General features: G+C 52.4%; 1 protein-coding gene across 4 annotated transcripts in view; it reads left to right on the top strand.

Annotated features, from left to right (window-relative positions):
* TRABD2A (TraB domain containing 2A) overlaps nt 1-15,125 on the top strand; it is a 48,452-nt gene that overhangs the window by 21,838 nt on the left and 11,489 nt on the right. For all 4 annotated transcript variants that reach the window (XM_057309306.1, XM_026481779.4, XM_057309307.1 and 1 more), the window contains exon 3: nt 13,098-13,244. In XM_057309306.1, the coding sequence (XP_057165289.1) occupies nt 13,098-13,244 (147 nt within the window). The remainder of the gene's footprint in view (nt 1-13,097; nt 13,245-15,125) is intronic.

Below are 15,125 nucleotides of genomic sequence, written 5' to 3'. Positions count from 1 at the left end.
CTGGAGAGGGTTTGAGTGGGAGGCTGGGAAGTCTCCGTGCACACCGAGCGGTTTTCGGGAGAAGTGGGAGCTCCGAGAGAGCAGTGTTGCAGGTCAGTGCGTCTGGCAGCCGAGTGCGGGCCGGTCCCTACGGCAGGCTGCTGGAGTTAGCCTCTTCGCTAAGAGCTTCCGCCGTGTTAGTCCAGGCCCGGGGCCAGCAAGGGGGAGACACCGCAAGACTGGGCGCTGGGCTCTCTGTGGACTAGAGTTTGTCGTCATGTAGTGTGTAGCCATTTAGACGAACTGCTTACCACTTAGGCCTGATTAGGCCCAGTAACAGTTCCGAGTGTGGCTAAGGGGGTGCATTTAGCTTTATTGTGCTTTTAATTTGGTTCTTCCCATGATTCTTCAGCGTCTGTTGTTCTTAAAGCTTGTCTGTCTTGTCAGAACTTTAAAAAATGTAAAGGAAAGTTACCTTTCAGCGCCCCAGAAGTTAAAAGAATGGAGATTTCTGGGGAGGGGCTGAGAGCCTCGCAAGCTTAGCGGAGGTGGTAAGTTGCACCAGGCCTTGGAGATGAGAGCTTGGTATTTGTTCTCAGGGTTACCGCAGCATTGTGTGGGATTTAGGGGAAGGAGGTGTCTTAGTTGCTCGGGCTGCCATCCCAGAATAGCACAGACGGGGGAGTGTAAGCAGCAGAAATTTGTTCTAGAGGGTCAGAGTACGAACTCCGGGTGCTGGCAGGTGGGTTTCTGGTGGAGGCTCTCTCAGCTTGCAGATGGTCGCCTTCTACTGTGTCCTCACGGGCCCTTTCCTCTGTGTGTGTGTGGGGGGGGGGGGGCGGTGGGGGGGGTTCCTCTGGTGTCTCTTCCTCTTCTTATAAGGACTGCAGTCCTATCGGATCAGAGCCCTACCCTTATGACCTCATTTAACCCTAATACCTCCTTAGAGGCCCTATCTCCAAATACAGTCACATTGGGGATTAGGGCTTCATCGTGTGAATTTGGGGGTGGGTGGGTGTCACAGTTCAGTTTGCGACAAGAGGCCCATCTGACGTCAGGGGCAGGATGCGGACTGGGTGGAAGGGAGAGAGAGTGGTCAGGAGGCCTGACCAAGGAAAGAAGGAGAGGAGAGGCGTGGAGGGTGTTGAGGGGGTGGCAGGCAGAGAAGAGGGAAGGCCTGGTCGGCCTGGTACGTTCTGCCAGGTCTCTCCATGTTCTCTCCTGCTCTTCAGGAGCCAGCGTCATTTACCAGAAGACACTTCTTCAGGTTGGAATGTTACCGAAGACCAGTTTCTCTCATCCTCATCCTTGAGTCCTTTTGCTGCAAAGAGCTCAGGTCCAAGTTCTTAGGAGTGCTTTATCCTCACCTCCCTCCCCCACCCCAGGAAAACAGAGCTCAGTGTCCAAAGAAGTGTGTGGAAGCTTTATCTCCCATGTCAGGCAGTATGTATTAACATGAAAGAAAAGGAGCAGGATTTCTCGCCATCTTGCTTTGAGGGGCCAGTCTAGACTACTCCATGGGAATGGCCCCCTGTTAGGTACAGAAGGAGGAGGGGTTTTACAGAGTGGCTGGGAGGGAGAAAATAAATGAGCTTGAGAAGGACATCCCCACTGCCTGGATACCCAGGTGAGATGGGAGAGGCAAGGACCAGAAATCCTCAAGGGAGGCTCGAAACAATATTGGGGAGGAATGTTCTGAGGACAAGGAAGACCTTCCCCTACTGCTCTCCAACTATACTTCAGGGGGCCGAATGGCTCTCTAAAGTGAACTAAGAAAAAAGACACAACAACCCACCGCCCCAGAAGGTGAGGTCTGCGCCTGAACAGATGCGAGCCCCTTTGTTCAGGGCGCTGGGAGGCTGGTGGGGTGGTGCGGGGCTAATGGGAGCCGCAGAATGGGCGGCGCCTTTCATATGCTGAGCAGCCCTTTGATCTGAAGGGGATGAAAGTGCTGGAAAGTGGAGAGGCTCGATGGGGGGCCTTTGTCTTTGACAAAAAAGGCATCTGCCGGACTCGGACCCCCTTGCTCGTTCCTTCAGCCCATGGGCTCCCGCAACAATGCCCCAACTGGGACCTCGGTCTCCCCACAGCTGAAGAAGTCTCAGGAAAGAGAAAGAAGCATGCTGCAAATGTTGGACAGGGAGCTTAATTGATTCTTTCCACAGCCCAGAAAGAGAGGGAGAGAGAAGGGCTATAGGGAGGCAAGGGGAGAGCGGAAGGGGAGACATGGGTGGGGGGAGCGGGACGGGGTGGGGGCGGATAGCAAGAAGGAAGGGTGGCATTTGAACACTGGAGTAAACTGTCCGGGAGTAAGCCTGTTACTATCCCGAAGACAGTGCAGATGGGGTGAGTATGTGTCATTGGAGGGATGGAGAAGAGTATTCAGCTAATAAGACATGTTTTGGGGTGGACTGATACTTTTTTAAAAAGGCAGTATAAGGCAAGCACTAATGTGAGAGCGGACATCTATCCGGCTCACTCTGTCTCCAGAGGGGAAAAGAAAGTCCCTCTAAGTCTCTGTGCTGTCAAAAACTCTGTGCTAATTGTAGTAATTTCCAATAGTTCTTCCTTTCTTCCTGTCTCTTATCCTCCTTGAAGTCTTAACCAATACTGAAAACAAAGCCCTTGGCATTTGGCCTAGAGATTTTCTGCTTGTGGATGATTTTTTTTTTTAAGATTTTATTTATTTATTCGACAAAGATAGAGACAGCCAGCGAGAGAGGGAGCACAAGCAGGGGGAGTGGGAGAGGAAGAAGCAGACTCATAGCGGAGGAGCCTGATGTGGGACTCGATCCCACAACACCGGGATCACGCCCTGAGCCGAAGGCAGACGCTTAACCGCTGTGCCACCCAGGCACCCTGCTTGTGGATGATTTTTGAGTCTGTTCTGTGGGGTGGCAGATGTACTCCTTGGCCATAAGCCTGATGGTACTGTGTCATGGACGGGACGTCCGCCTAGTTGTCATGGGCATGGCTTGAGAGGGAGTGGACAGGCATGCCTTAAGTAGGGCTGTCCCTTCAGGGGCTATGGTTTGGGTAGGGAGTGGGAGAGGAGGGAGCATGGTGATTTTGGCATCTCTTATCTGCCTAGCAGGACAGAGGGTCTGAAATAAGAGGATTGACCTGACACAGTAGTCTCTGGGTGAGGGGCATTTGTTAATAGACACACAGAGTGACTTTGAGGCTGTCTCTGAATCTTTACCTGCCCGGTGCTGTTATAACCAGGATAGGTTATCCAGGAGAAGTAGGTATACTGCCTGTCCTTGCTTAGAGGGGCGTGGGTCCGAAGCAGCTGGGCCTTGCCTTGGAAGAAGTCGGTTTTAGACGCCTTGGAGAGGTCAAGGCTGCTCTTGCTGCCTCTCCTGCTGTTCTTCTACCCAGCTTCTCACTGGAAAGAGCATGAACTTAGGAGGCCATGGACTGAGTTTGAATCCTGACTTCCTCCTCTTTCTTTTCTTTTTGACTTGGGGCAAGATACTGAACCTTTCTGAGTCTGTTTTCTCATCTGTTAATGGGGTTGATGAAACAGACGTCATAGGATTGTAGTGAGGAATGAACGAGAGAACCTCTGTAGAGGACCCAGTGCATAACGGACATTCGATAGAAGCTCGCGGTTGCCTTTGCTCCTGCCACCCTAAGTGGTTGGGCTTCTTCGTACCTACTCAGTCCGCTCTTACACCCCGTCCCTGTTGACACATCTTTACACCCTTGGTTCCTCTTGCCCCATTTTATTCCTAGGCATTCTTTTCACCCTAGCAGGAGAAACCAGGACGGCACGGGGGGTTGAATGTTTTTTTCTGAACTCAGTCATTTGCCACTTCACTTGCCTTTCCCACAAGTGTCCATCTTGGAGTGATTGGTTCGGGAGCCGACCTTGTCAGTGATCAGCTCAGGATCCTGGTTTCAAGCCAACCAGCACGCAGAATTCTTCTGGCTTCTCCGATTGGTGTAGGTGTGAGCACGTGTCCTAAGGTGGCTCAAATAGATGGAAGAGAGGAGAGGTTAGAGTAGAGGTGCTTGTTTGCGTGGCTCGATTTGAGTTTCCTAGTTACGAGGGTGGTCCAGAAATAAGCAGGTGCATAGACCAGGGGAGCCCTGCCCTTACTACGCTCCTCTGCTTTTGGCTTTCCGCTGTGTGAGAGTCTGTTTCCTTATGATTTAAACCAACTTAGGCTCTGTTCATCCTGATTCCCACTGTCCCTGTAATTGCTCCATATAAACTCCCCATTCCTTACCTGAAGTCACCATTTTTCTTTACAGTTTTATCAAATATGTGTTTTAAACAATATGGTGTTTGGTCTTGTTTTCGACTTATTCTATGAATGGAACTCTACCATATACTTTCTTCTGTGTCTTGCTGGGTAACCCAAACCGTGCGACATTCATCCACGCTAATGTGTGCGGCCACTGTTGATTTTCACTGTTGTGTGGCATCTACCACAGTTTTTAGTTCTCTTCTTGGTGGACTGTTTCCAGGGTTTTGCTGTTTCAAATAATTTTGCTATAAACATTGTCACAGTAGTCTCCTAGAACACGCATGTGAGAGTTTCATCCCCATGTGCTACGGTTTTCCTTTCTATTTAATTAAACTGTGGTAAGGAAAGCTGGGATGGCTGTCTAGGGACACTTCTATGAGGCTCGGTCTTCCTGCTCTGATTCCTCTTTAATCGGCTTCAAAGGTCCACTGTCTCCTTGGTCTCAGGGATTAGGTACCTGTGATCTCCAGCCACTTGCCACCTTCTGCTAGCTCCCCGAGGACCCCCTTGCCGCTCCCCAGCACAGTCTTAGACACAGTATTTCCTTTTACCAAGAGAGGAGACCACTGTTTTTATAGTAGGACTGTAGGACTGGCTTCTTCAAATTCTTTGAGAGCTGATGCAGCTGGTTCTCTCACCTGCAGAACCTGACCTAGCCATAGATTGGCTCCTCCTGTTTGTGAGATGCCCTAGAGCCTTCCTGGTCAGGCTGTGGTGAGGGCAGGAGCTGGGTCTGTTGCCCCTGCATTCATTTCCTAGGGCTAACAAAGTCCCACAGACTGGTGGCTGAAAACACCAGAAATGTATTCTCTCCTAGTTCTGGAGGCTAGAAGTCCCAAGTCAAGGTGTCGGCAGGGCTGCACTCCCTCTGAAGGGCCTAGAAGAGAGTCCTCCCCTGCCTCCTCCAGCTTCTAGTAGCTGCTGGCAGTTTTGGCCTTTCTTGTCTTGTGGATGCATCCCTCCAATCTACACCTGTGTCGTCATCACACCACTGTCTTTTCACCATGTGACTTTCCAGTACCTTCCCTCTGTGCGTTTCTGTCTGTCCACATTTCCCCTTCTGGTAAGGATACCAGTCTTGATGGATTAGGGCCCACCCTAACGACCTCATCCTAGCCTGATTACATCTGCAAAGACCCTATTTCCAAAAGGTCATGTTCACAGGTAATGGGGATTAGGACGAACATATCTTTTGGGGGGAGAAAAGTCAACCCATAACATCCTCTGTTTACCCCCTCTGCTGCCTCTGTGGCTGGTTAGGGAGATGTTCTTTGGATTGACTTGTCTTGCCTGACCTGCGGGGACTTCCACTTGTTATGTGGTGATGGGAACTCCTTCTACCAGGAGATCTAGCCTCTGTTTGCCTTCTTTCTTTCTGGGCTTCGGCACTGGCCCGGGCGACTCTGGCTTCCATACCGTTCCCACATGGAGCCTTCACTCCGCCCAAGTGAGATGATCACTGGACGTTTAGCTTTTTCTACGTTGGGCTTACTGGTTGTCTTTGTAGTTGCCACACTCCTGCAGCCCTCTGGGGAGGGACTGGCTCCTGATGACGTGCCGCAAGCAGCCTCCTAGGACGAGCTTGCACTACCCCCGTCCATCCTGTTCGGGCTCTCTGAGGCCATGCTGCCCCCCACCCCCCTTGGTTGTGCTGGCTGTGCTTCCTCCTGGACCTTGCTGGCTGTTGCTGTCATCACTCCATTCGTCTGTCCCGGGCTTACAGATTTGGTTGCTGCCACACTCACAGCTCTTGCTGCGGTCCTGTGGCTGCCCACGCTGCCGCCGCCCCTGTCGTTGCCCCTTTGCCAGGGCCTGTAGGCCCCGTGACTGCAGAAGAACGTATGCTCGGGGTGGGTACACTGGCCCTTCCACGAACAGAGGCTTGTTGGGGGTACATTGGATTCCCTCGCCTCAGCTCGAGCAGAGGAGGTGGCTCAGACACCACAGGGACCGTGTGGAGGCTCCTAATGGGCGCCTGACCTCATTCCTTTCTCCCTGGAGCCCTGCGGCCTGTGCCGAGGGGAGGAGAAAGGGTGGAGGCCGAGAAGGCAGAATGTGAGACCAGAAGGGTCTGCTCCCCTCCCTCTCTGAAATGGAGCATATCAAATGCTTCCAAGTGGAAGAGCATTTGAGGTCATTACGTGCAGTCTCCCCTTTAATGTAGGAATCCCCTCTCTATGGACATTCCAATTTTAATTGAACAGTCGCAGTGCCATGGAGAGCAGTATTACAGCTCCCCGGGGAACATCTGCCACACTTCTATCGCACACGTGTGCCAGCATTTCTATAGGAGAGGTTCCTAGAAGGAGGACACACATGTTTTCTGTGTGGATGGCTGCTAACAGACTGTGCATGTATGGAAACACACATTGTATTGATATATACAATAATGACTACACGGCAATCACAGAGAGACAGGGAGCTCAAAAAGAAGAAAGGACTTTCTAATAGTTAAAAATGTCCCACAGTAGAACAGAGCACCTGACTTGAGATAGCAAGCGTTCAAAAAGAAGAGCTTGGTATACCCTGGAGAAGCACTGGGAACCTCTCCAAGGTGGCAAGTCCCCCAGTGATGGTTTATTTGGCCCTGAACCGTTCCAAATGTGAGCCTCAGAGAACAACAAAGGTTTTGCAGGACCCGTTCTGAAGCACTCTGAGCCCGTCTCCTTATGTGTTTGCAGAGACCAGCCACAGGGCTCTGCTTGTCCTCTGTCGTAGATCGGGGCATGTCCATTGTATCCCCAGCTAGGTTGGCCTGAGTTCTTCCAGGAGCCTCCATGGGTGGCCTCAGGACATAAACGAGTTTTTCCCAACAGGTAAGAAGTCCTGCGTCCCTGAAGATAGCAGGATTGGTCAGTTGCAAGCTTCACGCATAGCTGCTGTTTCATGTGGTCAAGGACAGAAATCTTGGCAGGATTCAAGGGAAGTGGGCTGCTTAGCTCTAAGGTCTCTGGGGCCTTTGGTTCCTTTGGCCCCTGGTGACATGTGTAGCATGCTTTTCATGGTCTGTGGCTGGTCAGGCCAGCAGCGTGGTGCTAGGTCGTGGAGGGTGGGCTGATGGGTGCCACGCCCATGGTCGCCATTTGGGAGGTGTTTGTGCCCATCCGTCCGTCTCTTACGTTGCTCTCAGGCAGTGGTGCGTCCTTGAACACATGCTCTCCTGTATTCTGGCTGCTGCAGCGCCCCCGCGAGGTGCTGAGCTCACCCACAGTGTGGCTGCCGAGGGCCGGGTGATGCTCTAACACAGACTGGCTGCTCTTGGCACCGCCTGTTTTTAATGGCAGGGGCCAGGTAGGGACTGTGATGGCCCGTCTCTCTCTGGAGTTTCCACCTCCGCCTAGACTCCCACTGGGTGTTCATGTATCCTCAACTGCCCTCTGTGACCTGTTGCCATCACACAACCTTTTGTTCTGTCCCACTTCTAACGGGCACCCCCTCAGGACCGCACCAAATCTCCCCCAAATGCAGCTCCACTTCCCGGAGCTGTGGGGGGGTGGGGAGGGGCTGCTGCTGTTATTATTATTATAATTATAATGTCAGCACATCATGCTAATGACTTAGCTGACCCCCTCCGGGTGCTCAGAGGTCTAGTATTCTACCACCTCCGCCTCTTGCCCTCTTCCTGGTGCCTCTTGCTTGGCCCTCAGGTGAAAAGATAGACCGCAAGTGACCAGGATCTAAGTAAGGTATCTGCCGCCTGGGAATTTTTAAGAGAATTTGTTGTTCTGCATCAGCCCAGGTAGCTTGGCAAGATAGTCACGATACAGGAGGCATAATTCTTGGTACTTCCCGTGCACCCCAAAAGCCGGACTTGAGAATTTAGAACGTGGATTTCTTCTGAAATGACGTTTCAGGTGGTGGTTTCTAGGTTCGGCCACAGAGAGTTTTGTTTGCATGAAAAGACTGTAGAAGCAATGCCATTTCAGAAGCTTGCCGGTCCCCCAGCCCACATCCTTCCTGGTGGGGGTATGAGTCAGTCTCCAGAAACTGTGCAGAGGGTCCGAGAGCAGAGCCAGGAGTTGACTTCAGGGCAGCGCCCACCAGCGGCTCCCTGGAGACGGTTCACATTTCAAAGATTGTTTCTTCAGGTTCCTGAAGCTCTAGCCCTGACTTAATTCCGTCGGTGACTCCCAGCCCTGCCGGCACAGGGAGTCGTCCGCGGGTGAACGTAGGTGGCGGTTCGTAAGGGGCGGTTGCACGGGCTCGTGGCGGTCTATGTGCGGCTGTTAGGAAGCACGGAGCAGCCCTGGATGCACGTACGGACGGTTACCCAGGATTAAAAGAAATAAGCAAGCTCCAGAACAATGGGTGGAGCCTGCCAAGTTTCATGTCAACAATGAAGCGGCGGATAGTGAGTTGCAATCTGTGGTTTGGAAAACACTGGTTTAGAAGGTTCCTGGGAAAACCAGGCCATCGGAGTAACTGGGGGAGAAGGCTTATCTGAGATCTCGGAGAAATGAACCTGAGTCCTTGTAGGATTGTCTGAAATCTTCACCTGTGGAATTCTGCCCGGATTTCTCCTTGGGGCCTGCCTGGGTCAGCCTGAGCCTAGAGCAGAGGTCCTGGTGATAAGGGAAGCAAAAACATGTTCATTTTTAGCCCAGAAGGCTGGCCTATAGCCTGCATAGTTGTTGTTGTTGTTGTTTTTTAAGATTTTATTTGTTTGGTCAGAAAGAGTATGAGCAGGGGGAGCGGCAGGCTTCCCGCTGATCAAGGAGCCTGACACAGGGCTTGATCCCAGGACCCCGGGATCATGATCCCAGCCGAGGGCAGATGCTTAATGGACGGAGCCATCCAGGCGTCCCAGCCTGCATACTTTCAGTAAGGATCAAGTACGTGCTGGTTGCTACATTCATAAAGGGTCTCGTCACTGCCTGTAAATCTCACTGGTAGTTAATGTCAAACTGAATGATAGGCACCAGAGAAATCCTGCGGAAGTAGTCTTAGGAGTATAAGTTCGAAGAAGACATTTATGATCTCATACTCCCTGCACGTCTCCTTGCTCCCCGGGCACTAAGCATATAACCACCAGCTTCCTACAGCGGAAGAGCAGCTCCCTGTGCCCGCGGGTCCCGTCCCCATGCTTCTTAAATACACGTCCTAAGTCGCACTGTGCAGCATCTCAAGAGTTCCTTCTTGGCTGTTGTGCTCGACGATCCTGCCACACTAGGACAGCTTTGGATCGGGGGCAGTGGGGACACCTCTGGGGTGCCCTGGGGGCCTCTGCATCCAGCCTGCTTTCTCCCTGGAAAGGCTGGAGGAGACCTTCATTTTGTCCCTTCTTGCAGTCAGAAATTTCCCTTTTCCTTTTTTGTGATTTGCTCTAGTCAGTAATGTTATCTTAAGGATAAGGTTACGTCTCAGGCTGCATGGACTTCAGAAACCATGGAGGATAAGCCTGTTTGCCAAACCCTGGCTTTCTAGCCCAGGGTTGTTTGTCTTACGTCATAATGGATAGCTTCAGTATTCGTCCATGGAAAGGCATTTATTTGAGCGTTTCAAGGCCAAAGGAGCACAAACAGAAGAGCGGAGGAGATATCCCTACGTTTCTCTATCATGTGTCATTTGCCTATCTGTTGGCTTTTACACACCGAGACTGTCCCTGGAAAGATACACAAGACACTGGCCGCAGTGATTGTTTTTAGGGAGGGGGATTAGGGTACAGGAGTAGAAGGGAGCTCTTTTCCTTCATGCTGTTTGAAATTTTTACCATATTCATATGAACTATTAAAAAAAGAAGTAAACTGAGACTGACATGTTTTGACTTGTGTCTCCAAATCCTTACATTGAAGTCCTAACCCTCGGGACCTGAGAATGTGACCGTATTTGGAAATCGGTCTTTACAGATGATTTAAGATGAGGTCATTGGGGGTGGGCACTAATCCAGCTTGACCGTGTCCTTACACAAAGGAGAACTTTGGACGCAGACATACATGGGGTGTGCGCCATGTGGAGATTGGAGTTATGCAGCCACAAGCCAAGGAACGACCGGAAGCTAGGAGACAGACCTGGACCAGATCCTTCCCTAAATCCTTCAAAGGGAGCATGGGCCTGCCAGCACCTTGATTCTGGACTCTGGTCTCCAGAACTGTGAGACAATACATTTCTGTTGTTTAAGCTGCCCAGGGTGTGGTCCTTTGTTATGGCAGCCCCAGGAAACTAAGACAACATGTGAGAAAATGTCAGCAGAGTCTCCAAAGAAAGGGATTGACTCCTTTGCCCTGCCTTCCCTCCCTGGTCGCCTGCCTGGGCTCTCAGTTGGACAGGCTGCCGCTGTATGTGGGCTTTCTGGCTGCCCAGGAATAGCGCCAGATGAAATCCTGCAACGCCGGGAGGCTAGGTCAATGACAACGCTCCATCAGGATCAACTTCCTGGGACAGGCCCCTGTGCTCAACGTAACCGAACACAGTTGTTTCTGAGGAATTTGCCAAGCTGTGAGTCACTTCCTGACACCCCAGATTTGTCAGACTGGCTCAGACTTGGCCAGGCACAGCAAGGCGAGTGAATTGCCTAAGAGTGACCAACAATCATGAATCCTGTCAGGCCGTGGGGCCTTTCGAGGTGCCCCAGCAGGTCTCTGAGGAAGCTGGGTCTGGACCTCCATGGTTTCAGCTGGCCGAGTCTGGGGCTGTGTATTGTTTTTGTGTCTCTGTCTTGTGCTCCCTGACGCCTGCTCCGGGGCCTCGAGACTTGCTGCAGAGGACCAGGGGGTAGGTACCTCCTACAGCCGCGGAGGCAGACACAGAAGGCCCCCCGGGTTTGGCCCAAAGAAGGCCCCCCCAGCCATGCCTCAGGGCCCTGCTCCCAGTCGCATGGAGCTTGATCATCAAAAGTAAACGTAAGAAGCAAAGAAAAACATCCCAGCGAGGCTTTGGAAGCCTGTTGGGCAGGTGAAATGTCTTTAGGGTAAATGACATTTGACCACATCAAGAAGGGACTGAATAAACAAACGTCAGATTTAACCTGCCAGGCAGGCCACGCCGTCTTCTCCATTTTGCAGATCGGCCTGTCCAGTAGGACGGGTGGCTCAGTCTTCTCAGAATACCAAGAGCACCTTCAGAAAAGCATTTCAAAGTCAATGGAAACTCTTGGTGGAAGGTCTGCCAGCAAGTGATACCTGGGCTTGTCCCGAATGGCTTCGGGAGGCGAGCAGAGTCCATCAGCACGCTTTTGTGAGCCAAGCAGAGCTTGAGAACTTGGTTTGGATGAGACACTGAGAGAGAATGTGTGAGACCTTGGCCTGGGCCCGGCAGACCTGAGAGGGGCTTCATTCTGCCCCTCCCCCTCCTCTCCAAAGATCTGTTCCTCCAGCTAATCCAAAGAAGGCATTTAGCTGTACTCAGTGGTGGTGGTGGGGGGGGTCCCGATTGTGTGGCTTTAGAACGCAGAGGCTCCTCTCTGTGGAAGCCTGAGTTTCCTCACTTAGACCGTAATTTGTGGACATGCACCTTGGTGTACCTGTCTGTCAGCTCATGTCATCAGTGGAGGGGTGGGGACAGGGCATGGCCCAGAAGGTCCAGGCCTGACAGAGAGGAAGAGGGATGTTTTGAGAGGAGAGGAGGGGATTTTCCAGAGAGACCTGCCCCCACCGCCTTTGGTTAAGGCCTCAGGCCAGGGCCGGCCATTATCAGAGTGACCAAGGGAGACAGGGCCATGGGAGGAGAGCATACAGCAAACGTGTGCCTCCATGGCCTGTGGGAAGCAAGTCAACAAGCCCCCCTGCCTCTCTGCCCTCAGAATGAGGAGGATGTGTGACAGGAGAAAGTAAGGGGGTGGGGGCTGCGTAGGGTCATTTGCTGACGTGAGACATGTAATATGTTGTCTCCAGAGACTTGAAAACTTCCTGCTGAAGACCTCACAGAGTGCTCAGATGGACCCTGTGTGCTTTTCAGCGAATGGGGAGGGAACATTCCAGCCAGGCAGTATCTGTATACCGATTACTGGGGCAGCACGTGGAAGGGCAACTGTCAAAGGTGATATGTCTGCATCCGCACCTGGGGAGAGCAAGAGAGAAAGTGCCAGGGCATCTGCAATGTTGTCAGGAACCTCATGGAGGGTGGCCAGCCCCAGTCCCACCTGGTGCCAGAATCCCACCACCCCGCCCCAGCTCTCCAGCGCTGTGGAGAATCCACTGTTTTGTAAAATTCTTTGAGGCTGGATTTTCCCAAAGGATATGTCTGTGCACCCTTCTCTTGTGATGTGTGCCTCAAATAAGCTTGGGAAACCTGGCACACTCTCCCTTTGGGAAGAGCCGCAGCTCACGTTAGTGTATCAGAGACTCTGAGAAACTTGTATAGATAAAACTGTTTGATTTTGTGTAGGCCTTGTTTCCTCCTTTTCCATAACTTCTACTAACCGTAACTTCTATTAACGTCCCACGGGCCCAGTGAATCCATTAGGCAGCAAACGCCACACTGAAGGTTAGAACAGACTCGTGGATGTGTGTATATTTTCCTGTCCAGCCCTTCGTGTAAGTGAAGCTGGCATCGGTATGTGCCTGTCTGTGTGTCCCCAGCTGCTCCCGCCTTTCCTCCCCAGCTTCTTCAGCTGTTCGTCTCAAGCCATGCTCTGGTCCCTTCACCTCCTGGCAACTCTCATGGGACAGCTCCAGGTGGTCTGTGTCCATCGTAAGGCACTTTCTCCAGGGTGACCCACAAGGGGCCAACTTGGGCAGGACTGTCCTCCTTTTCTTTGAACACCACCCAGGGATTTGTGTTCCCGTTTTTAACAGCAGTGTCCATGTCCTTACACAACAAACCCAGAGGTGAGGCCATTGCCAACCTCGGACAAAAGAAATAAGATGGCCGCTAATGATTGCTGTGTCGGTGAACCTAAAAGGGCCCTGTGTTTTCTCCCCTTAGGTCATCTTTGCTTTGAACCAGACCCTCCTGCAGCAGGAGAGCCTTCGAGCAGGCCGCCTTCAGATCCCCTACACGACGGAGGATCTCATCAAACACTATAACTGTGGGGACCTCAGCTCCGTCATCTTCAGCCATGACAGCTCCCAGGTGAGGGCCCTTGTCCTCTGCCCAGCTCAGCGTGCATTTAAACACCGGAATAAAGACATTATAGGCTGACACCTGGACCTTCTGTGTACAAAGGATCGAGGTCATCAAGGGCTCCAAAAATAAAATTGGGCAGGTTTAGATGTTGAAGGAGACGCTGCAGCTAACAGCGGCGTTCTTTATGACACGGGCGAACGGAGGGGCGTTGATGAGAGTTAATTCTCGGATCCCAGGCAAAGGATGAAGCTTCAAGGGATCCAGCGGCAGGCCTCATGGCCGCGGGCGGCCTCCGGAGCAGGGGAGGGTCCAAGTGCGAAAGCCCCCTGGCCGGCTTAGGCAGCACTTCTGCAAAATGATGGAACAGAACGTCAACTGCAGCTTAGCAGTGGCTTCTAGGAGCACGCGAGCACGATGGGTTGGGATGTGTCCATGGCCGAGCTGGTGCAGTGAGTGGCCCCTGGGACAGGTTTTACCTGTGGGCTGTCAAGGGGAAGGACGCTCAGAGGAGTGCAGCCTCCCTCCAGGGATGTTTGTTACTCTTTTATCAACAAGCTTCCCAGGGGACAAAACCATGGCTTCCTCCCCTCCCCCCACGAAGACCGTGTGGCGGTGGCAAGTGCCGGCTGAGCTTCTGAGATGGCGCATGTGTTGTCTCCAGCACCAGCGTCTTCACACAGGAGGAGGGTGTGAGTGATGCTGGGGGTCTGTTAGATCTGGGGACCCTGTCGTAAGGAAATGTGAGGGAATATAAGAGGTGAACAAGGAATGGCAGCCTGGGGAGACGGACAAGAGAGGCTGGATCCAGCATCAGCCCAAGTGTCAAAAGGTATAATGAGCTCTCCGCAGAGTCTAGAGCTGGAGGAAGTAAAACCCAGGCAAAGCAAGCAAGGGGAAGGGAAACAAGGAATACACTAAAGAAGGAAGAGTAGAAGTTATGGTGAGGACAGTTCTTGTGGGCACTCCCGGTGGGTGCGGGGGGAGTGGGGAGAAAAGTCAAGGTCAGTCGGGACATTCAAATCTGCACTGGAAGGACAAGCTAATGTGGACAGGGGATCTGGAAGTTATATGGGCAAATGGGGAGGCGGGGGGGGGCAGTCAGAGATAGGTGCCTTACGCACCCCTTTCCTGTGGCTCCTTCATACCTGTCCTGCTCACAGCGCCCCCACCGGTGGTGTGGGGGATTGGGGATGTGCCTGCCGAGGGGCCAGGTGGCCCCGGCTGGTCAGGCGGCGGGGTGCAGGTCATAGGGCACGTTTGGCATTTGGAGGGAGAGCAGGATGGCGGTGGGAGGCTGCCCTGCACACCCTGGGCTGCCTGTGGGGAGGCACTGGTAGAAAGAAGGTGCTGTGCTGAAGAGAAAGCACTTGGGGAAATGGACAGAAGGATTGTACATAAACGACATGATTGTTAAAAAGACGGTATAGGAGAAGATGAAGGCTTTGGATTTGAAAATGAAAGAGTATCATTTCAAGGAAATAGTGAAAGGGGCTCTGTTGTCGGCGAAATGGGACTTGATGGTTACGTTACAGACTGAGGACTTTCAGAAGGTTTTCGAGTGGCTACTGCAAGTGGGAGAAGCAGCCCGAGTAGATATCCTGTTTTGTAACTGAGTAAACCCTGTAAATGGCTAACCTTGTTAAATCCCTGGGGAGAGGGGAGAGCACGCACCAAGGAGGAGGGGATCCAGATGGGGTGGGGAGACAGCTCGTGTGTCACCTCACCTGCAGCCGCTGCGCTGCAAGCCCCACGCCGGACCGTCACAGTTCCGGTGTAATGGCACCCTGTAAATACTGCACTTGGCTGACGTGTGTGCCAGAGCCAGGTGAATGGTGGCCAGGAGGGCAAAGAACACGGGAGAAAGCAAGAGGGAGACTTGGAATTGGA

Source organism: Ursus arctos, unplaced genomic scaffold (assembly GCF_023065955.2).
Source record: "Ursus arctos isolate Adak ecotype North America unplaced genomic scaffold, UrsArc2.0 scaffold_8, whole genome shotgun sequence".
Taxonomy (NCBI): domain Eukaryota; kingdom Metazoa; phylum Chordata; class Mammalia; order Carnivora; family Ursidae; genus Ursus; species Ursus arctos.
Note: the sequence above shows the minus strand (reverse complement) of the source record. Positions and strands in the feature narration are given on the sequence as shown.